Source organism: Alligator sinensis, unplaced genomic scaffold (assembly GCF_000455745.1).
Source record: "Alligator sinensis unplaced genomic scaffold, ASM45574v1 scaffold832_1, whole genome shotgun sequence".
NCBI lineage: Eukaryota > Metazoa > Chordata > Crocodylia > Alligatoridae > Alligator > Alligator sinensis.
In genome coordinates this window covers 945,612-968,144 of record NW_005842057.1, presented here as the reverse complement: position 1 = coordinate 968,144, position 22,533 = coordinate 945,612, and the positions used below count along the sequence as shown (strand labels likewise).

The following is a 22,533-nucleotide window of genomic DNA, read 5'->3' as shown; positions in this document are numbered from 1 at the left end:
CTGCAGGCAGAGTCGGTGGTACTTCTCTAGTGACTTAATGTGTCTTGTGTATGTTGTCCATGTCTCAGCTCTGTACAGTAAGGTGGAGATCACAACTGCTTGATAAACCATGAGCTTGGTTTCAAATTGATGTCATGATCTTTGAATACCCATATCCTCAGGCATCCAAAGGCTGAACTTGCACATTTGAGGTGATGGTGGATTTCTTCGTCAATGTCAGCCTTCTGCCAAAGATGGCTTCTGAGGTACAAGAAATACTCAATGTTCTACAGAGTCTCACTGTAAGACTGGATTGCAGGAACTGGGGACTGTTCATTAAGAGCTTATTAATGGATTACCTTAGTCTTCTGAATGATAAGTGTGAGTCTCATTTTCTATACCTTGGTAAAGATATCAACTATTGCCTGAAGGTCTGCTTTTGAGTGAGCACATACTACAGCATCATCAGCATACTGAAGCTCAGTGATTGGAGTTAGGGTAGTCTTGGTTTTGGCTCAGAGTTGGCTGAGATTCAATAGCTTCCCATCCAATTAGTAATTTAGCTCCACATCAACTGGAAGCTTGTTGGTGTTCATATGTAACGTCACAGTAAGGAATACTGAGAAGAGTGTTGGAGTGATGATGAAAACTTGCTTAGCTCCCATCTTAACCTCAAAAGGATTTGTGATAGATCCATTAATGGGAACTACAGGCAACCCCTGCTTAAAGCTGTTTCACTTAGCGCTACTTTACTATAATGCACATTTTAAATTGATACCTGATTTCACTTAGCGCCCAGTGAGTTTCTTTATAATGCTCATGGTCACCATCTTGGGTCATTAAAAACACTTGTGGTCATCATTTTGGGTTGTCAAATACTTTCAGTTTTACTTACTCATTTTGCTTAACGCTTGGTTTTTCAGGAACCAATTAAGAGTCCTAAGCGGGGGTTGCCTGTACTCCTCACATACCATCATGAAGTGAAGAATAGTGATGAATGTTGGTGGGCATTCATACTTCATAAGGATCTTAGAATCATAAATAATTAGGGTTGAAAGGGATGTCAGGAGGTCATCTAGTCCAACCCCCTGCTCAAAGCAGGACCATCCGCAACTAGATCATCCCAGCCAAGGCTTTGTTTAGCCATATCTTTAAAACCTCCAAGGATGGACATTCAGCAACCTCTCTGGGTAACCTGTTCCAGTGCTCTGCTACCCTCCAAGTGAGAAAGTTTTTCCTAATATCTAACATAAACTTCTCTTGCTGCAACTTGAGACCATTGTTCCTTGCTCTGCTCTCTGACACCATTGAGAACAGTCTAGTTTTATCCTCTTTGGAACCACCCTTCAGGTAGTGGAAGGCTGCTATTAAATCCAGCCTCAATCTTCTATTCTCCAGATTAAATAATCCCTGTTCCCTCAGCTTCTCCTCAGAAGTCATGTGCCTCAGCCCCCTAACCATTTTTGTTGCCCTCTGCTGGACTCTCCTCAACTTACCCAAATTGTTTCTAAGGTGGGGGGGGGGGAGGAGGGAGTACAAAAATGGACACAGTACTCCAGATGTGGCCTTACCAGCGCTGAATAGAAGGGAAGAATCACTTGCCTTGATTTGCTGTTGACGCTTCTCCCAATGCAGCCCAGTATGCTGTTAGCCTTCTTGGCAAAAAGGGCACACTGTTGACTCATATTCATTGTATTGTCCACTGTAGCCCCCAGGTCCTTTTCTGCAGAGCTTCTGCCTAGTCAGTCAGCCCCCAGTCTGTACTGGTGCATGGGATTGTTTTGTCCTATGTGCAGGACTTTGCATGAGTCCTTATTGAACTTCATGAGATTTCTTTTGGTCCAATCTTCCAAGTTGTATTGGTTACCCTGACTCCTAGTCCTACCCTTCAGTGTATCTACTACTCTCCCCACCTTGGTGACATCTGAAATCCTTCACAGTACTTCTCAGTTGACAGGGCCAAGGCTTTCATGAGGTCAAAAACCATGTAAAGAGGTTTATGTTTTCCCCAGCATTTTTTTCCTGTAGCCAATGAGCAGTGAAGATTATGCTGGTTGTGCCTCTGATGCCCTATACCCACCTTGAGATCATGGGAGGAGCTCTTCATTAAGTGGAAGGATATGGTTCAGAAGGGTTCTTGCAATGATCTTTACATGATGGAGGGCAAGGCCATCCCTTTATTATTTTCACAGTTAGATCTGTCTCCTTTCTTGAAGATTGTCACAAGCATGGCATCCCTGAGGTCATCTGGGATTTTGTCATTATCCAGATCCTTAAAATGAGGGCATGGAGCTGCGCTATAAGCTCCTCGCCCCCCTGCTTGAAAATTTCAGTAGAAATTCCATCTGCTCCAAGTGACTTCTCATTCTTTATCTGCTTGATAGGCTTTCTCATGTCATGAAGGGCTGGAGGGATTCCAAGATCATCTCTGACTGGGCATTGCAGGATGGAACTGAGAACACTCCCATCAATAGCTGAGTCTCAATTAATAAGGTCTTAAAAATGCTCCTTTGAGTGGGCCTTGATGAATCCCTTTTCCTTAATCAGGTCTCCTCCATTCTTAGGTCTCAAGCAGTTGGCCCATAAGTGCTCAGACCATAGATGACTTTGGTGACACTAAAGAAACTTTGCATATCTTGGATGTCAGTGACATGTTGAATCTCCTTTGCTTTGTCTTCCCACTATTCTTCATACCGCAGATCCTCCTTTAGACCTCTGCCTTGGCTTTTTGGTGATTCAGTTCTTTTCACTTGGAGTTGGTGTCATTCTGCCAAGCACAAAAGGTCTTGTGCTTACAGTATATCAACTTTTGGATCTCCCAGTCATTCTTATCAAACCAGTCTTTGTGTTTCCTGGTAGAGAATCCAAGTGTCTCTTTGGAGACACCAATGATGGTGAACTTGAAGGCACCTCAAGTGCTGCCAACATTCTCCCATTGTTGTTTATTGGAATTCACCAGTTTTGAGGCACTGCTTGAAGAGCTCTCACTTGATTGGGTCACTGAGACCTTCAATGTTCACCTTCCATTGGCATTGCTTCTGCTGCAGCTGTAATTAGGGATCCAGTCTAAATGACATAACTGAGTGGATGAGCCAGTGATTGGTTCAGAAATTGTCAGCTCCTAGCATAGGTTGAGGATGCAGACATCTTTGCAATCCCAGGCACAAACAATTAGGTAGTCAATCTAGTGTCAGTGCTTAGACTGTGGTTGTTGTCATGATGTCTTGTACCTGATTTTCTAATGGTACAGGATGTTGGTGATGGTGAGTCCACATTTTGCTCATTTGATCAAGAGGGGAATGCCATCGGAGTTAACCTGTCCCATTCCTTCCTTGCCAGTGGTTCCATTCCAGAGGTTCGAGTTTCTTCTGACTCTGGCATTGAAATCACCAAGCAGTGTAAGCCTGTCTCCCTCTGAACTGTCAGAAAGGAGTTGGTCACGGTTGGCATAGAATTCCTCCTTGGTTTCATTGGCAGAGTCAAGAGTCAGGGCATATGTGCTGATGACAGTGGTATATTGTCTCCCTGGCAATTTGGGATGGAGAGTCATGAAGCACTTATTAATTCCAACAGGGGACTTATTGAGTTGGTTTATGAGTTCATTCTTAATGGCAAATCCAACTCATTGAAATTGGTGTTCTTCTTACTCTTTACCCTTCCACAAGAAGGTATAGTTGCCTCTCTGTTCTTTGAGCTGCCCATCTCCCACTTGCTGGGTCTCACTCAGTGTAATAATGTCAATGTTGTGTCACCTGAATTCTCAAGCCATGGTTTCAGTGTGGTGCTCCAGGCATTCACTATTAGGGTTGTCCATGAGGGTCCTGATGTTCCAGGTCCCAAAACTGATTGTGTTTTCATTGATTTGAACTACAGTAAAGGTCAACCCACTGGACACAGTTATCCAGTTAGGAAAAAAGGTAGGCAGACTGAGTTTAGGACACCTTGTCTAATTCCCTCTCCATGTGGGATAAGTAGAGCGGATGCTAAAGAGGGCTGCTCAGTCACAGTTACAGCTGCCAAATTGCACTCCTGCCTCATTCAAGTGATAGATGACCTTGTAACTACTGCCTTTATGCCAGTTCATGACTAGGAGCTTCCAAACCTCTCAATTCTGATCCTCTTGTCACTAGCTGGACACCGAAGGGCTTGAACAATATGCTAAAGCCATTTTAATGGAGGAAGCCTATGGGTGATTTCACCTCATCACTGAAAATATAAACCTAATCCACTTGCTGTCACTGGCTGTATTAAATGATGGGCTAATGGCACACCTCTGTGTGCAAGCTCAAGCTCTGTCATGAAGGAACTTGAGAAGCACTATAGGGAGCTACTTTAGTCTGCGTTGACCTATTCAGAACTGACCCTGAGCTATATACTTGGCTTGATTGCTGGGCCTTGTTGTGTCATTTTTAAAAAAATCAGCAGTTGACTCGGGGTCAGGAGGGAAGCCATACTGATACCTTGATCACCTTGGATCAAATCCAAATAGTTCTTGTAGGTACTTCCACTAAGATATTATGATCCTTAAAATGTTGATGTATTGAATGAATTGCTGTGATGCACATATATTAGTTTTAATTCCCTGGACTTTGTCTTCCTTCTGAACAGTGAAATCCTGCCTAAAATTCAGGTACTAATTAAGCACCTAATAATGACCCAGATCCTTAGTCAGTCCCAAACAACTTATTCTTCTGCACAGATTGAAAGAAAAGTAAAGTCTTCAGTGTTTAAATCACTGAACAAATAAGTAAAACAAACCACTCTAAAAATTAACATAGATTGTGGCTGGATTTCACTGATATAAAATAAACTCTAGAGTGTTTGGCATAAATGAAGCCAAGTGCCATTTCAAATGATTTGCTAATTAGTCTCCTAACCGGTGGTAGCTCAAATCCATTGTACAACATGCTGGGATTCCATCCTTTGGGCTGGCTGATTCCATCTTCATAAATTGGAGGGAGCCATCTAGCAAGAGCTGTGTTTGATGCTCCCCATCTAGGGTGTTTCCTGGGAAAAAAGAAAAGATTAGAAAATATTTTTCAAGTTTAAAATATTTACTTATGTGAGTGCATTTCCCAGCAAGGGACTATTTATTTGATGGATGACTGAAATGTCTCTGGTTACAAGACTTGATGTACACCAAAGTGAACTTGGCCCAAAATAATGACTCAGTAGTTTTTAATTACTGAAATAAATACAAGTATTTTTAAGGCTTGAACTAACATTTTTAACTAACATTACAACCTTTTCAAATCTATGGGAGCACTGTTTGTCCAAAGCCTTTACATCTGTATTATCATTCATGAATGGGGTGCATGCACATGCTCCATCCCCCAAATGCAGAGGCTGGACCCAGCAGGGAACAGCTCCTGTGCAGCACCCCCGAGGCTCCACCAGGTTGTACTGCATGGCTACATGGTAAAACCCCCTGAACCATGACTGGCAGCCAACTGGGGCTGCCACATGCAGCATGGGCCTCAGGAGTGGCCACAGAGGCAGGGCACCAGGCTGCTGGCAGTGGTGGGAGAGGCACCATGTAGCCACACAGAACAAACCAGTGGAGCCCAGGAGATGCTGCACAGGGACCACTCCTAGCTGGGCCCAGCCTCTGCTCATGGGGGATGGAGCCTTGACACAGGCCTCTACACTGTCCCACCTCACCCCACTCTGCCATCCTGGCTTGCCACATGCAGGTTCCCAAGCCCTGGCCTTGACTTCCTCCCCTGGCTTGCCCTACCCTGCCCTGCCTGATCCCCACCTCAGGCAGGAGGAGTGATGCTCAGCTGAGCTTGTCCCTCCACCTCCAGCCTGCTCAGGAGGAGCTGGGCTGGACACATTACAAGTGGGGTGGTGCCAATCTGGGCTTCAATTTCCACCAAACAGCTGGGATGCCGATACAGCCTACAAAATCTGTTACTGTCCCAGCCAAACTGGGACATACGGTGTCACCCTATTCATAGGCAGTAAGTGCAGCTTCCAGGTGGTACACATACATTTATAGGTCCAGGGGGACACCAAACAGGGAACAATAATTTTATTAATACTTCATTGATCTTGAGCACACCAAAATGGCTTAATTTGCAAGGCTATATGGGACAGTAATACACTTAATTAACTGCAATAATTCACACTTGAAGGTTGAAGTATGCCTTAATAAAGCATTCAAATTAGTTACAGTTGATTTGTCCATACTGAAATTGCATAAAATATTGCACATAGTTTAGTACTATTTTATTCAATTAAAATAATAAAATGTTAATTTAACTGCTTAACCAGTGATTATTCTCCTAATTGCTTAGCTGCTCACTAGAATACTACTGTAGTAAATATCCTTCCAGATGCTTTGTGCTTGATGCTTTGTGTTATCTTAAACAGTGTATCAAGTCTGTTTAACAAATACTGTACACTTGGTTCTGTGATTGAAAATGCTTGCTCTGCAGGTTTCATTCAGATGCTCTAGTTGTCCTTATTTTTAGTGGTATGCACTATTTCAAAACTGAAACTTTGAGCCAGTGATTGGTTCAGAAATTGTCAGCTCCTAGCATAGGTTGAGTGTTGCAGACATCTTTGCAATCCCAGGCACAAACAATTAGGTAGTCAATCTAGTGCCTTATTATGAAATAATTGATGGTCAAACAGTAGAGATTCAGAAATAAATCCCAATTATATTGTCCATGTAGAATTCTCACCCAAATCAACAGAATTTTGCATTAATTCTGGCAGCTGAAATAACAGGGTTGCTTTTATACACAACCCTACAGTGTAATCAAATATAAATACAAGATTCTCTGATGTGTGTACTGGATATTTTTTACTTTTGTTACATTTTTTAAAGGTTTTTTGGCAGCCTTGGAAGGAACCCAAAATTCTTAAATGGAGGCTAATGCCCAGATTTTTGCCTTTCAAATGTTTTTTTTTTAATGTGCCAGTCTAGTTTTGGTCTCAATTTTTTTTTCACGAGGGAATATTTAAATGAATGTGGTATGAAAGTATAAAAGTTCATGCTTTATAATTTTCTGAGATAACAGGGATGTACATAGCAAAACATAGACAGAGATACAAAGAAAGCTGTGAGAAATAGCCGCAAGACTATTTTTTGTTAATGGAGCTGAGTGACAGCATAAAAGGCACATAAAAAAAATGGTGATGAGGATGTAAGAGCAAGGATAATATAATACAGACATTCATGGGACCCAACCTATGGTCACCTGGCTTGCTTTGAGCCACATGATATTAGATCAGGTACCATTTGTGCAGACATTCACCAGTGCCAGGAGTTGCTTTGGTAACCCAATCAAAGTAAGTCAAGGTTGGAAGAGAGGTGGGTAGGACAGGGGAGGGCTAGGAGGTCTGAGGAGGGGAGTTGGCAGGTGTAGCGGGATCTGGAGGGTTCACAGTATGGGGGTTCTCTGTCTTGGAATGGGGAGTTTGGACAGCTAAAAATACCCCAGTCAGGGTTGGGGGAGTAGGAAGAGGGTGACCCTGGAACTGGGGTGAGCAGTTAGGCTTTCCCAGAACAAAAGGTGCAGTCTCAACATGTACAGATGTTAGGTTGGACTAATCCATTCCTGATCTATCTTATTTCAGCTGAGGAGGTGAAGTAAATTAGATTGGGCTAGCCATTTTTTGCCTAATCTAACCTCTCTGAATCTCTGTACAGATCTGCCTAGTTAGGCTGACCAAAGTGCAACTTATGTATATACACTTTGTTACTTGCAAACAACAGCCTAAGGAGCTAGACACCCAATGAGAGCCGGACAAAATTTTACTGTGCTGAAAAGTGTTAAAGATTCTTAGAAGTAAACTTATAAATATGGCTACTGAGAGATCATTAGAAAGACCCACACGCAGTGAACAGTCTCAGAAATTATTCACTCATTTGCATTGAAAAGAAAAGGGGAAATATAACATGTTATGACTGATACCCATAACTTCATGAAACCCACCAGATTCATAGCAGAAGTCAAACTTCAGATGGGGTTAAACTAGTTAATAAAACTGTACTTGATTATACCAGTAAATGATCTGCTTCATGAAGGGTAAACTGAAAAGCTACCTTTCCCTGCCCCTACATAATTAATTAGTTTATCTTCAGATCTCTTTCATTTTCCTACATAATTAAAAGTATTCCTATATATACCATTTTGGTGGTGCCCAAGATAAAACAAAGGAGTTGTTTGGGCAGGTCTTTCCTTTCATTCCCTTCCATTCCAAAACACATCTTCCTTTCCATTTAAAATCCTCTCCAACCCCACCCAGTTAAAATATTTTTACCACACAAACCTACATAGTATTAAATTACATTTTACCTTTGTTCTAAGGATTTCACACAAAGGAAAATTTAATATTAATGTTCCATATTATATATTCCATAATCCAAGAGTACTGTTCACAAAATGCACAAACATTGCAAATATATTAATCAAAGAGATAGCTACAATCAAAACATTTTGATTATTTAAAGTTTGTCATAACTTCATTCCTCTTCCAGATAATATCATCATAGAACAGCTGCTTAACTTTAATATATAACACAATATTCTTGTTACTGACTGATGAAAATTGCATTCTACTAATAGGGAGTTAAGATGATTAGATCTGAAGCAATTTGAATGGAAAAAACAGAACTAATAAATTATATATGTATAGTGATAATGCAGATACATGATTTGAAATCTTTGAAGATTGTTTATGTTGTAATTTAATGAGCCAGCTACTCAGTTGCCACCTATCAGTATATGTAAGTTAGTCAAGCCATATTTACTTACACTAGTTAATGGCCCAGCCAAATTATTTAAAAGGCTGTACAACTTATTGCAGATGTTGTAGACAGTTAGTATAAACTGTCTACCAGAATGGTTGTTTTTTATGCTGATTATACAGGTGCGTGTGTCTGTAAAAAGTAAAAGAGAAAAATTAGACACCATGTGTCAAAAACTAGAAGGACCTAACCACAACATGAATCTCTAATTCAGATGCTAAATAATTCTATGGGGGTATGGAAGCATTTAGTGGTCAGTGGGCACACCTATGTGTGCATTAATGTGCTTTTACTAATGTACACTAAATTTAGTACCTCCAATATGAGGGTACATCTACACATGCATTAATGTGCTTTTCCTAATGTGCATTAAATTTAGTACCTGCAGGACATGTCCATACATGCAAATAAGTGTGACTAAATTTACTGTGCATTAAGCTAATGTGCATTAAGTTATTTTTGGCTGGCATCTACATGTGTAGGAAATTGGCACTACCATTAGTCTTAAGTCTCTCCAGCTCTGCCATGTGGCCCTGTGGCCACTGGGGGAGCTGCAGCCTCTGACCACAAGGCTGCCAGCACTTGGCAGCCATCTTGGAAACTCTGATCCCTAGCCAGCCCCTTCCCTACCCAGCACAGGGGCAGCACACAGCAGCTCCCTCCTTACCCATCCTGCCTCTCTGTGCCAGGGCTGCCCCTGCCTCTGCCAGCAATACCCAGTGCCCCAATGCTCCAACCCTGCAAGCAATGACCAGTGCCTTGTACTTCTGCTGGCCATGCTGGTCCCAGCACCCCGCCCAGGCCCCAGGACAGCCGCACACCCACCAGCAGATGCCAGGACCCCGGCTGCAGGAGACCCTGGTTGACCCCCACCCCCTGCAGTCCTAGACCACCTGCCCCACTCCCCACACCCTCCCTGCCCACCCCCAGTGCCATTCTCAGAACATGCACATGGGTGAAACAAAAACACACTTTATTACCCTCACAACACCCACCCCCATCCCTTCCCCCTCCCACCTCAATCAACAAAGCCCCTCCACCCCCCCCACACCAACAATAAAAAAATCTGCTTACAAATGGAAAACTATTTGTAATATTTTGTGTCTTCAAGCCCAGAGTGAGGGGCTGTGGGGGAGGGGGGAGGGGCTAGGTAGCAGAGCCCCTGGGCAGGTGCCCAGCACACCAGCCTTTGGACTCAAAGATAAAGAGCTTTGAGTCCAAAAAAATGAGACATGAATGGATTGGTCAGAACCACCCACATTTGGATTTCTAATTAAATCTAGTGGGTTTTGTTTATATTCTAGATAGTCATTGGAATTGTCTTTAACTTTGTGCCACCTGTATATTTCAAACAAACCATGAACGGACCTTGGTGAACTCCTTGGTTTTGTTATTCAATCAGTTACTTCTGTTATGAGATTAGTCAGTGTTGCCACATTACAAATCATCTTTAGGAAGGTGATTTGGTCTCTCTGATAAAATCATTGTGTTACAGTCCCTGCTCAAATTGAACTTCAACATAAGACCAAGAATGTGCATGCAACTGGGTGCATCTTCTGAGATCCCCTGTAACCCGAATTTTCTATGATTTTATGCAATTTCATGCTTCTGCCATGAAACTTGAATGCTTTGGCTTGATAACTTGCATTAGCACTTTGGAAAATCTCTAACTCTTATCTTTGGTAATAAGCCACCAAAGTTTGCTTGCTGCTGTTAGAAAACAAGACGTGATGACATGACATGATGTTATTCAGTGCTCATGTAGACTAAGTTGCATGAGGAGCAACATTAATACATTTTTATAATTTCTGAGCCAGGGAATGGGAAACCTCACATCAGCATGTGAATCATGAGAGCTGCAATATAATCACAGGCATAATATTTCTAATGGCCTCATCAATAAAGAAGTAAGTCTTGTTAGTAAGCTCTTTAGGGAGGAAGAAGCTATAAATAAAACTTTGACAAGAAGAAGAGTCAGTTTTAAAGTCCTAGTGTAGCATACCCAGAAATTAGCAAATGAGAATTCTCAGATATATCTCGTGTAAGAGTTTAGGCTTTGGAATCCCTCACAGGTAGAGGTAATATGTTATTTATGCTTTCAGAGAACTATTACAATTATAATATAACCCTGCTTAGCTTAAACCCAATTAATCAAGCCTCCTGAGTAACCAGTGTTTGGTCATATCCAGACATACTGCACCTCATGGTCTTTTAAACCTGATGACTCTAGGGAGCCAGGCGGCATTTTCTTTACTGAACTCATGGGATAGAAACCTTTTCCATGTAGATCAGCCATATTGTGCAGACTTGTATTTCTATACTATACTTGAAAGGCAGGTTATTTAAATATGGCCAGCTACCTCCCCTTTCATCTACACTGTCTTTGTGGTGCTACGTGACCAAAGTATATTCCAGAAATTTCAGCCAAACAAACCTGAGACATACAAACATTTTAACATCACAGTCCACTACATTCAAGAAGTTGTACTGAGGCTTTAACGTACAGGAAGGTTCTGAAAAATTCAAGATACCATTTTCTTTCCTTTTACATGCAGATCTTTTGTAGGTCTTTTACTACTGTTTTGCTAAATATAAGATAAAGTTGAGTAAAACATGTATTTTTGCATAGAAGACACAACTTTCTCAGTAACAGGAAGAGAAGTGTGTCTTTCAAAAATCTATTTTTCTTACCTGTTATTGCAAGCACCAGTAATGAGTCGGTATTTATTGGCTAAGCAATTATTTGGACATTTTGGTGGCAGCATGTAAGGTAGGCAACCAGACATATTGGCAATTTTCCTGAGCAGATCAGCTGGTAAAAGATCTGGGGAAAAAAGTGTTAACCCAACAAGTTTGCTTTCTTGTCACAGAGTACTGTTATAGCCATTTCGAATATCGGCATTGGTCTAACTCTATCAGCATTAGAGCATCAATATAGTTCCTATTCTAAGAAGAGAAAAATGGGTAATTTTAGGGAACACAGTACAGTGACTACTTGTACAATCTTGTCTAGATATAGCACATTTTAGGTCTGGTCAAATTATTCATTGCCATTATCTAAAAAATATGACCATTTTATCTCCTTACCTATACCTAGGAATTGATCCTGATATCTGCTAACATATTAAAAACAGTCTCTGTTCATATTCTCTATTTCATATTCATTTATTTGGCTTTTCTTTCCCATGTAGGACCTTACATTTGTCTTTTTCTGAATTTTCTGTGTGTTGTTGATAGCCCAAGTCTATAATTTATCAATAATTGATGAATTTTAATCATAACCTCCAAAACATTTGCAACCCCTCTGAGTTGTGTGTCATCTGCGAACATTGTTGTGTGTATGCTAAAGAGTACCCTAGAAATGTAATCTGAATATCTTTAATCTTTATCTCTTTCTTAGTGATGTAAGAAATAAATGAGTTATTACTGTTTTTTCTCTCACAGAACCCGTAATTTCCCCCCCAAATCCAGCTAGGGAAAATTGAAGTGTGCATTATATGCAAGGAAAAGTGAATGGTATGGGTTAAAAATTTGGTGCATGTTGGGGGGTCTTTGCAGTGTTCATTTCCATGACTCTGGAAGCCATGGCAATTAATCGTCCTGTCCCCCACCCTGCCAAATTTCCTGACCTGTGAGGAGCTCCTCTCCTCAACTGTGTGCTGGATCAGGCTGGTTGGCAGGGTTGCTCTGTGACTGGCCCCAGTACATGGAGTCTGATCTGGCACACAGTCCCGGACCTGGTGTGCCTGGTCCAACCCCACACACTGACTCCAGAGCTGCATGCTGATTTGAATCTGGTCAGATCTGTGACAAAGTGGCAGACCCAGCACAGTCCCAGACTTGGCACATGGCCCCAGAGCTAGCATACAGGGTAAGACCCAGCATGTGGCTCCAGAGCAGGCAGGTGAGATCAGACCAAGAACGTGTCTCTGCAGCTAGTGGGTGGCCCCAGACCTGGCATGTAGTTCCTGGACTTGTCATGTAGCTCTGGTGTCAGAGCACAGGGTCAGATTCAGTATGCAGCCCTGGATCCAGCATGTCAAACTGGTCCACGGGCCCCATCTAGCACACAGGGTTGGCAGTAGGCTTGGAGGCAGGCTCAGTGCCCTAACTGTTGCCATTCACTCACCTCAATCAAAGATTTTTTTTTCTTCAGGCTCTCCTTCCAAATCAAGGGTCATATTATATAGGGTGTATCTCATATGTGAGAAAATATGTTACTTGTATTTTGTAAGATATTTTAAAGAAATGAACTGCGGGCACTATTACTCTAATAGGTGGATATGACTTGTACTACAGCCTTAGTAGAATACAAAAAAGGAAGTAAAAAATCTTTAATGTAAAAGGCACAACTGAAGTAAGTTCTGCCAATGTCTGTATGTTGTATTTACCAGTTGGATGCACTGAACGTTTCTGCTTCTGGCATACTTTTTCTTTCAACAGATGTATTGAAGTTTCCATCCTTTCAGCTGCTTGGGAAATCTCTCTGCTCTCCGGTTCAGGAGATTTTGAAAAAGCCAGCAGTAGATCAGAAGTCATTATTCCCCTTCGTTGGAGATTTCTGTAACAGAGATAAAAATATGTTCTTAAAAAAGTCTCCTTTGGACATACTGATACTTATAAGTAGGGCTTGAATGGAGAGAAAAAAATGAAACACTAGCAACTTTTTGTTGTCTTCCTAGATTTCTTAAACTTATCTTTTCTGTTCTAAAAAAGGAAAGTTCATTCCTGCAGTGCCCCATGTGTGTGAGCAGCTTTCATGATTACATATAAAATAGTCTAGAAGAAGCAGCTAAAAACCCTGGTTTGGAACTACAATTAAACAAATTAAAATACCATATGGTGTGCATGACTACTTGCTGTACATATTTATAAATCAAATGTAGAATACTCTAAGATTACCTACTGTACTTACTCAAAAAGAAAATGACCCTAATTAAAAAAATAACCCCCAATAACTATATTTTCTATATGAAAAATGTATATATTTGATATAAGTTTTCAGGCATGGAATCTAATTACTGGAAGTTTGCCTTGAATTTGTCCCTTTCCCACTGCTACATCAGGGAAAATAAATGTGAAGAATCAGATAGCTTTTTGCTCTCTACTTTCCGCCCCCAACTTTAAATTTAGGGAAAAAGCACAAAGGCAGTTCCCCATTGCCACAAAATTGTGCAGCTGAGATCCCTGCATTTGGGAAGACTCACGGGGTCAGCCTCCCTGGAATGCAAGGGACATCTCACCCTCATTCTCATACTTGATCTTAGCCCAAGAAGCTGGTACTCTCCCTCCATTAATTTAATACAATCCCCATAGTTTCTCTCTCTCTTAGGTGTGAAAATTTTGTATCTCAGGCCAAATCAGCACATATTTATTATGAATTGATGATGCCCTTGAAGCAAAACCTGTATTGTGTAGGAAAAGGTCAGGCCTGTGAGCAAAACACATATCAATCCCAAAATATAATACAGTCAGAGTATCATAAAATCATAGATAATAGAAAATTAGGAAGGGCCCTCAGGAGATCATCTAATCCAACGTCCTGCTCAAAGAGGGACCATCCCCAAATAGATCGTCACACCCAAGGCTTTCATAGAGTCATAGATGTAGGGTTGGAAGGGACCTTGTAGATCATCAAGTCCAACCCCCTGCCCCGGGCAGGAGAGAAAACCAGGTAGACAGGGAGCAGCACATACAGGTATTCACTTTGCTGCTGCTGGGAGCCATTTGGGCAGCCTGAGGTAAGTAACTTGGGGGGATAAGGAGGTGCACTAATTTAGATTGTGCACCAATTGTTTTGGCTGAATCAACCCCTCTAAATGCCTGCATGACTGGGCATTAGATTGACCTAACCAGGATTAGGTTGATTAAATGTATCACCTGTGCATACCTGTAACAGCTGTTTGTCTGAGGGGTGGCTGCAATGCCCCCTGGTGGCCATGCAGCCCCTGCTCTGCCCTCACACTTCAGGCTTTCTCCCTTCACCTCTCCTGCCATGCCTTGTTGTTCTTGGATCTTTGGAAGGGGAGGCTACCCCAGGGTTCCCTGATCCTATGCTGTTATTCAGGTGTCTTTATCTCACCTTAAGGACTTATAACATGGCTTCAACTGCCCTTTACACCACAGCCATGCCTCATGGATGTCAACATTTGCTTTCAAGCTTTCTCTCTCTGCCCACACTCAGGGACCTTGCCCATCCTGGCTACTTCCAGGTACAGCCCTCTCTGCCCACACCAGGCACGTTGCCCATCTTGGCTACTCCTGGGTATGGCCCTGGGTCACTGACCCTGATCCTGCCTCTCCTGAGCTTCTGGGACCCTGGCCCTGACTTTGCCTTTCTCTGGGCTTTGGGCCTCTGACCTTGTCTCTGACAGTGGTACTCCCTGCCTTTAGTCCCTCTCCCTAGACCATTGCCCTGCTCCTAGGCCAGCTGAGATCTCTGGGATCCCGGCCTTGACAGTCTCCAAATGTGGCATCTCCTTGGCCTTGGGTCCCTTCTGGGCCCTGGCCCTACTCCTAGGCCAGCTGAGACCTCCAGGCTCCCTGGCCTGGCTTGTCCCTCCTGAGCTATGAGTCATTGACTCTGCCTCTCACCCCTTGTGAGCTAGAGGTCCCTGACCCCCTTTGCTCTCATGACCATTCTTTTGTGGCCCAGCTCTTTGGCCTTAGCCCCTATCTTTTAGGCCAAGGCCTGGCTCCCAGGCCAGTTAAAACCACCTGACCTCCTTTGTCTCAATCCCCAGACCACCAGCCTGGTTACCACAACTTAAGTGTTTGTCAAGAGCTTGGCTGCAGCATTGCTGCTCAGGAGCTCTGCACATCTTGGCTGCCAGGTTCAGACTACTGCCCCACCCACCCCCCTTTTGGGTCAAGTGACACCTGATTGCCTCCTTCAGCACCTGCAGACTGCTCTATCTGCCGTCTGCCTTCTCTTAGAGTAGCAGTAGCACCAAGGCTCCTGCTACCATGCCCTTTATGCCTGAGGTCCTTTACACCCCACAGGATATATCTCAGAGCAAAATTCTTGAGTCGGGGCATTTTGAATCATGACTTGAATATTACTGAGTAACTGGTAACATTTAGTGACAATAGTTTCATATTTGGGGTGTTGAAATTGATTTTCCACTTCCCAGTAAATACAGATGGTCCATTGCCTGGGTAAAAATAGGAACCAATAGCAGAAAGCAGCTTGAATGGCATCTCAATTGGCAGCATTGTGTAGAGCTGTTATCTGTCATTTTAGCCAGCTAAAAGGCTCTACTTTCTTAAGATTTTCCCCAAATCTGTAAGTCATATTTTCAAGACTTTGTAGCTCTGATCTGTTTAGTAAAATATATAATCTATTTTTCATTTGAATTGGATTAACCTAAAATATTCATCATTTAGACTCATTTCAGACTTGTCCAAAAAAAAAAATAATATATATATCTTGAACGTATACAAAATCTGGTTTTAATAAAACCCTCACAGGAAGCATTTTTAAATGATTTCTGGTAGAGCTTCCCTCCTAGTTTGAATTTTTTTTAATAAAAAATTAGGATGCTTTATCCACTGTACCCAATATCGCTACTTTTCTTTTAAAAATTAATAAAATTTGAACTTTATTTACATAGATAACTTTATTTACATAATTACTTACACAAATTAAATTGAAATCAATTGTTGTTCTTCCTTGATCATTATAATAAAATCCATTGGTCTTTACCTCTGAAACTTAATTTCTTGAGAAGATGACTATCAAAGGCAAAGAGATCAAAATCACAGGGGCAGGCCTGTCTCCTTTTCTGAATCATGTAGTGAATATTTAATAATCTGGATCATGAAATGGTTATTCATTAGTTGCCTTTATGAAAGAACTATTTTCTAAAAAAAAATGCACCAAAATGTACTTTCAAACAAATGTATGTACTCTCTAAGCAACCTTTTCATGGATAACTACCTCTCTATGAGTTAAGTTAAGCTAACTCATTTTATACATATTTGACAATGATAAAAACATATTATTTAGCAAAGCTGGTAAAAAATTCAAAGGAAATTTTTCAAGGAAATATTTCTTCGCTGGAAGAAATTGAAATTTTATACAAGTAAATATTTTCAGTGGAATTTTCCATCCACAATGAAACACCTAATTTAAGGTCATGATACCTTTAATCATTATTTCTGCCTGAATTATCATTATTTCTCAGAGTTCTTTAGGCCTTCATCTTTTCTGTAGACCAGAATGCACCTCTCATGATGCATCAGTCTCTCCTTGTGGCTGAGCCACCATAGGGCCTCATGGCAATTATATGAATGTGGTATATCTACTGCATCCAGATGTGCAGGGACATGAGCTTGCAGTGGCACAAAGAGTAGCAGCACAAATTTGTGCCACCACTTCATGCCTCAGCACACACCCCTTTGTTGTCCTGCTTTTTTGCAGGGTACATTGTCCTGCTTTGGGCAAACTGCCCGTGCCCAACTCCTCCTGGGTCCTAGAGTGCTGGACCAGCAGGGGCACAAATGTAGCAGTAGAGATGCTCTGGTCAACAGTCAGAGTATCTCACCGAAGTATTGAGTCTTGAATTGTTCCAGTGCATGTTATTTTCAAGCGCTCTGCACCACATTTTCTCTCCAGGACTTTTTTTTGCTACCGGGAAATCCTGGTAGCAATTTTTGCCTCCACACTTCAAAATTGCAGTGCAGGGCAAATTTTAACATACACACATGCAGTTTGTGGTGCCACAAAGAGGTCTGTGGCACCACAAACCACACCTGCCTGCATGTCTGGATGTGGCCATAATGGGCAGATATACTCCAGCTGAGGAGCACAGCCCATGAGAAATAATGAGGGCATATATTTTGTGTAAGGCACTGTATACGAGCATAAGAAGTGCCTTAATGGGTGCATCTTGATCTTAATGGAGCATCTAGCCTGGTATTCTGTCTCTGACAGTGACAGCACTGGATGCTTCAGAGGCAAGCAGTGAACAGGGTATAGCTAGAGTGATCTATCCTTTGTTCTTTACCCTTCCTGGCATTCACCATCATTGGTTTACAGAATTTACCAGAAAGGGAGATCAGTGTCTACTTTATCCAGGTACAACATTTATCTCAGGAATGTTGAAGCAATATTTTTTCCCCAATGAAAACAATGAGACAATACCTTTTGCAAGTTCTAAATTAGCTTTTAAGATTTTTCTGTTCCATGAATATACTTCCCTTTTTTGCTTTTCATTCTGATTCAGGATGAAAGCAGATATAGAAATACTAGAATTTCTTACAGAAAAGAAATGCTATTTCCCCCATGAGCTCCAGTTTTAAATTGTGTGAAAATATACAATAGCACAAATCACTGTAGTACTTGGGCATTATCAGCCAGATAGGAGAGAAACGGAAAAAATCAGTGACTAAAGCAGACTTGTAAAACTTTTAAATATAGAATTTGTCATAGGTCATGACCCAATTCTAATGCAAATCATTTATATTGCAAACAATTTTAACAGGCTCTGATTTGTCTGGGAATTGCCAACAGGGTAGGTAGAGGCTCAGGAGGACTGCCTGTGGCTCTTTGGATTAATAAGTGATATGTGTTGCTAATTTTGATAAACGCATATTAGAAGCAAATTACTAAAAAATAAGATAAGATCACCAAGATTAATGCTGAATTCTTGTCAGGTTTTATACATATGTATACATATATATGTGATAGGAAAATATTACATATATGTATGTAAACGTACATGTTGCAACTTCAATTACTATAACCCTAGAAAACATTATCTTTAGGCTATGGGCACAAAAACAAATTTAGGTGAGGTGAATGGACATCTTGCTGAAGAAAAAATGATATACTTTGACTGTCATGGATGCTTGTCATGTCATGTGTACCACATAGAAAAGAAATGTCAACCTGCAATAACATAACTTCTTTCTTTAAAGTCATTTTTTATTTACAGAGGGGTAAGATGTACTCTAAGATGTCCCTCCTCCCCTCATTTATCTCATGGAAACTTGACTGTGTGCCCATGCTCAAGTAATTTATTTCTTATCTTCAGATGCTTTCTTTCTCATACTGTCATAAAAAAGCATGGCAAAAAAGGATGGTAAACATATAGAATCATTATACTGCTACCACAGTCAAAGTGTTTGGCGGAAACAAAAATGGTATAATGTAAGATAACATGGTTATTCAAACTGCAAAGTGCTGGATAGGATAAAAAGTATCCAGGTTGAATAGGATAAAACCAATTTTAGCAAAAAACATTGAGAATTGTTAAATCATTAACTATTTTGTTCAGTGTTGGAAGCCACATGTTCTATATATTCAGATTTTAACCAAACTATCATCTTGTTATTTTTTAGGTTTAGTGCATCTGAATATAGATAGAACAAAACAAATTGTAAAAGGTTTAAGATAAATGCTGGGAAAAATGGTTTTGCCTGGGACATTAAGCAACAATTACAAATTAGGTACAAATGAACTTGAGATATTTTTCATTGATTACATTGAACTGTACCCCGTTGCCTTACCTCCTTCAAATAGATAACCTGGTCCAGCTGAGCTCTGCTGGGCAAAGGACCTCAAGAAGTGAAAACATAAAGAGACAACATGGTCTAGTGCAGGGCCATCAAACTTCTAAGTGAGAGGCTGCAAGCTGCACAAATTGTACCAGCAAAGGTTATGAGCAGCCCTGTGTTGAACTGGGCCATGGAGGTACACTGGACCCCATCCTGAAACCCCTCCGCCCCCAGCCACAGGCCTCCCCACTGCATGGCATCACATAGTCCAGGCTGGGGCCTCCTCTGGCACCATGGACTGTGTGGTAGAATACCATCTCTGTCTCTCCCCAACCTCTGCTAGGTGACAATTTGGTTACCATGGTCACTGCAGAGGGCAGACATCCCATGGGCTCCAGGTAACCCTGAGTTGTAACCTGGGTTGGATACATTCCTGAGGAGTGGGGAAACCTGCTCCCCTTGCCTATGTGACTGGCATCACATACCTGGGTGGGGGCTTAAACTCCCTATTGTTCTAAGCAATGCCACCCGGGCGGGGGGGGGGCAAAAGCCCCTGCCAGTCTAACCAGCAACCAGTGATGCATTTCAAATTGGTTGGCTGGCAGCCAACAGTTGCTGGCCTCCATTGGACCAGGTAAAAGAGGTCATAAGGGTGATATAAATTAAGGACTGCCCAGGAGGAGGGGCAGTAACCATGATGAAAACTCAGAGAGAAACTGGACCATCTGAAACTCACTCTCTCTTCTGAAACTCATGATCAATGAGCTGCTGGCCTCCAGAGGGAATCTCCACCTGCCTCTGGATGATCCTCATGAGTAAGCTACCTGAGATCTAACTAGATATATAGCTTGCAGTAACTCAGATCATGTGATCAAAGGCTACCATGCCACTTTGCTCTAAGGGATTTCTCTGATATTGCTCTACCCTGTACCCTATTCCAAACCTACTCCTTGTAACCAATAAAGTTCTTTGTATCTAGCATGGGAGACTTATTGGGAGAGGGACTAGATTATGCCTTGGGGTCCCCTTGGTTCAGCTGACTAAGGGAGACCGCGATTTGTGCTTCAGACAGGAAAGTATCCCAAATTCTTGCAGTGGGTCAAGTACTATCTAGGACTACTAGGCCCGTGTTTCTCAGGGGGCACAGGGCCTAAATCAGTTCAGACCCTGGGTGGTGGCAGCGTTACCCCCAGGCTAGAGGGTGTGCTCCAGGAAGGGGGTCAGCCAGACGTGAGGCACCCCAAAGGAGGCACTTGGAGCCTGGAAGGTGTTCAGGCACAGTGAGGTAGGTGGTTCAGTGCAGGAGCACCCCCTACTGGCCTGCCACACATGGCAGGAGCTGTGGGATCTGACAGCCTGCTGTATTGAAGGCATAATTTGGGGAAGGGAATAGAGTCACTGAAAACCCTTGAGCAAACAATCTCTAATTTGGCATTGGGTCTACTGGACAGCGTAGATAACTAGGATGGCTGACAAGTATGGCCACCTGACTGAGGATCATTTGATGGAAAAGCTGAAAGGGATAGGCATCCAAAGAAAAAAAGGGCAAAAGAAACAGGACCTGATTGAAGTCTTGCCGGACTATGAGTGAACCAGGGAAGTGCCCATCCTGGTTCCAAGTGAGAGTGGAGATGATGGAACCACTCTTTCTGACAAGCTAATGGGAGTGAACCTCCCTGAGTGAGAAATGCCCAAGGAATGACCCCCTTCTCCACCCAGTGGGTTGGACCTCCAGAGATACAGGCTGGAGCTGGAAGCTCAAAAAGCCCAGTGTAGGCACGAGGCACATAACCTTGAACGAGAGCTGCATAAGATGGAGCTGGTGGAGAGGGCAATGCAGCGCCAGCATGAGAAGGAACAGTGTGAGCATAAGGCTAGAGAGGCCCAGTGCCAGCATGAGGCAGAGGCCAAAAAGGCAAGGCTCAAGCGTGAACACGATCTTGCAGTACTCCAAATGCAGTCAAATGGTGGAGCCGTGGGTGCTCAGCCAGAACCAGCTGTACCTCCCAAACTAAACACCCCAATCTTCTCTCACTACAAGAGACGGGGATGATCCAGAAGTGTTCCTAAGCAACTTCAAAAACCAAGCGTGCCAATGGAAGTTACAAAAGGAAGAGTTCATGAAACATATGGATGTTCTGATTGAGGGCAGCATGTCTGTTGTCCTGAACAGCCTGCCCTCGGAATCAGCGGATAACTATGACACCTTTAGAGAGGCAGTGCATGTAAGGTTTGAGCTAGGTCCATGTCACGGCGGGGTCCTTTAGGAGGGCCGTGATCTCTTCGAGGTCCCTCGCTCCGTGTCAAGGCCAGCCCAAGACACCCTCTTATTCTTTCCTGCCACGTCTTTGATGTTTAGTAGGTTCGGGAGGCTGCCTATGACTCCCTGGGCACGGCTACTCGGGACCTCTGTCCCTGCGGTTCTCCCAGACTCCTGTGGTCACCTGGTATGTTGGGTGCCCCCTAACCCCCTTAGCCTTATGGGCTACGCGTGGCTCCTACCAACCCCTAATACCACGCCCCAAGCCTCGCTGATGGGATAAACGTTGTTCTGTCACAAATCAACTTGCCCATTCTCCCGGGCCGCCTCTGTACTCTAGCCCACTCTGGGCTCTCTCGAATAGTGTTTTCCCGCTCAGGGACCCTTATCCCCTCTGGGAACTCGTATCGAGCCCTACGATCTTTCAGGCCCACCGTGCTGCTAACCTCCCCTCTCCGGATGCACCGTGCCGCTATCCCCTCTTGCTGCGGACTACCGCCACACCTTGCCCTTCTCCTGGGCTTTGTGCTGCTAACCCCTGTTGTCGGGGCCCACCACAGCACCCTGCCCGTGTCCGAGGTCTATTGCAGCACTAGCCTACTACCCGGGCTTGCTACGCCCGTCTCGGGCTCCTCAACAGTCTCCCCCTTCTCGGGGACCTTACATGCCTGCGCTGAGCTTCTCAATAATATCACCCCCTCTCTGGGGATCGCTGTGCCCACGCTGGGCTCCTTAATAATAGCGCCCCCTCTCTGGGGCGGCTGTGCCCGTGCTGGGGCTTCTCAAGGCTGCCCCTCTCTGGGGCTGGGGTCTACGTACCCCACACACAACCCGAGGTCTTTGTTCCCCACCCGCAACCCACTGGTTGCGCTTCTCACTGTGAGCTGCGCCTGCACTGGTGCTGCGCCCTCACTGGCGCTGGGGCCCCACCCCTCTGGGGTCCCTATGAGGCCTCCTCCAACCCCTACAGCCTCACCCAAGCCTCCGGTATAATATGTAAGCCGAACATAAACTAGAGCCTCCTGGCTGTAAC

General features: G+C 43.1%; 1 protein-coding gene across 1 annotated transcript in view; it reads right to left on the bottom strand.

Moving 5' to 3' along the window:
- TPO (thyroid peroxidase) overlaps nt 1-22,533 on the bottom strand; it is a 148,634-nt gene that overhangs the window by 78,309 nt on the left and 47,792 nt on the right. The window contains exons 4-6 of the mRNA XM_025203384.1: nt 13,132-13,301; nt 11,432-11,564; nt 4,857-4,986 (exon numbers count right to left, since the gene is read on the bottom strand). Coding sequence (XP_025059169.1) covers nt 4,857-4,986; nt 11,432-11,564; nt 13,132-13,301 — 433 coding nt within the window. The remainder of the gene's footprint in view (nt 1-4,856; nt 4,987-11,431; nt 11,565-13,131; nt 13,302-22,533) is intronic.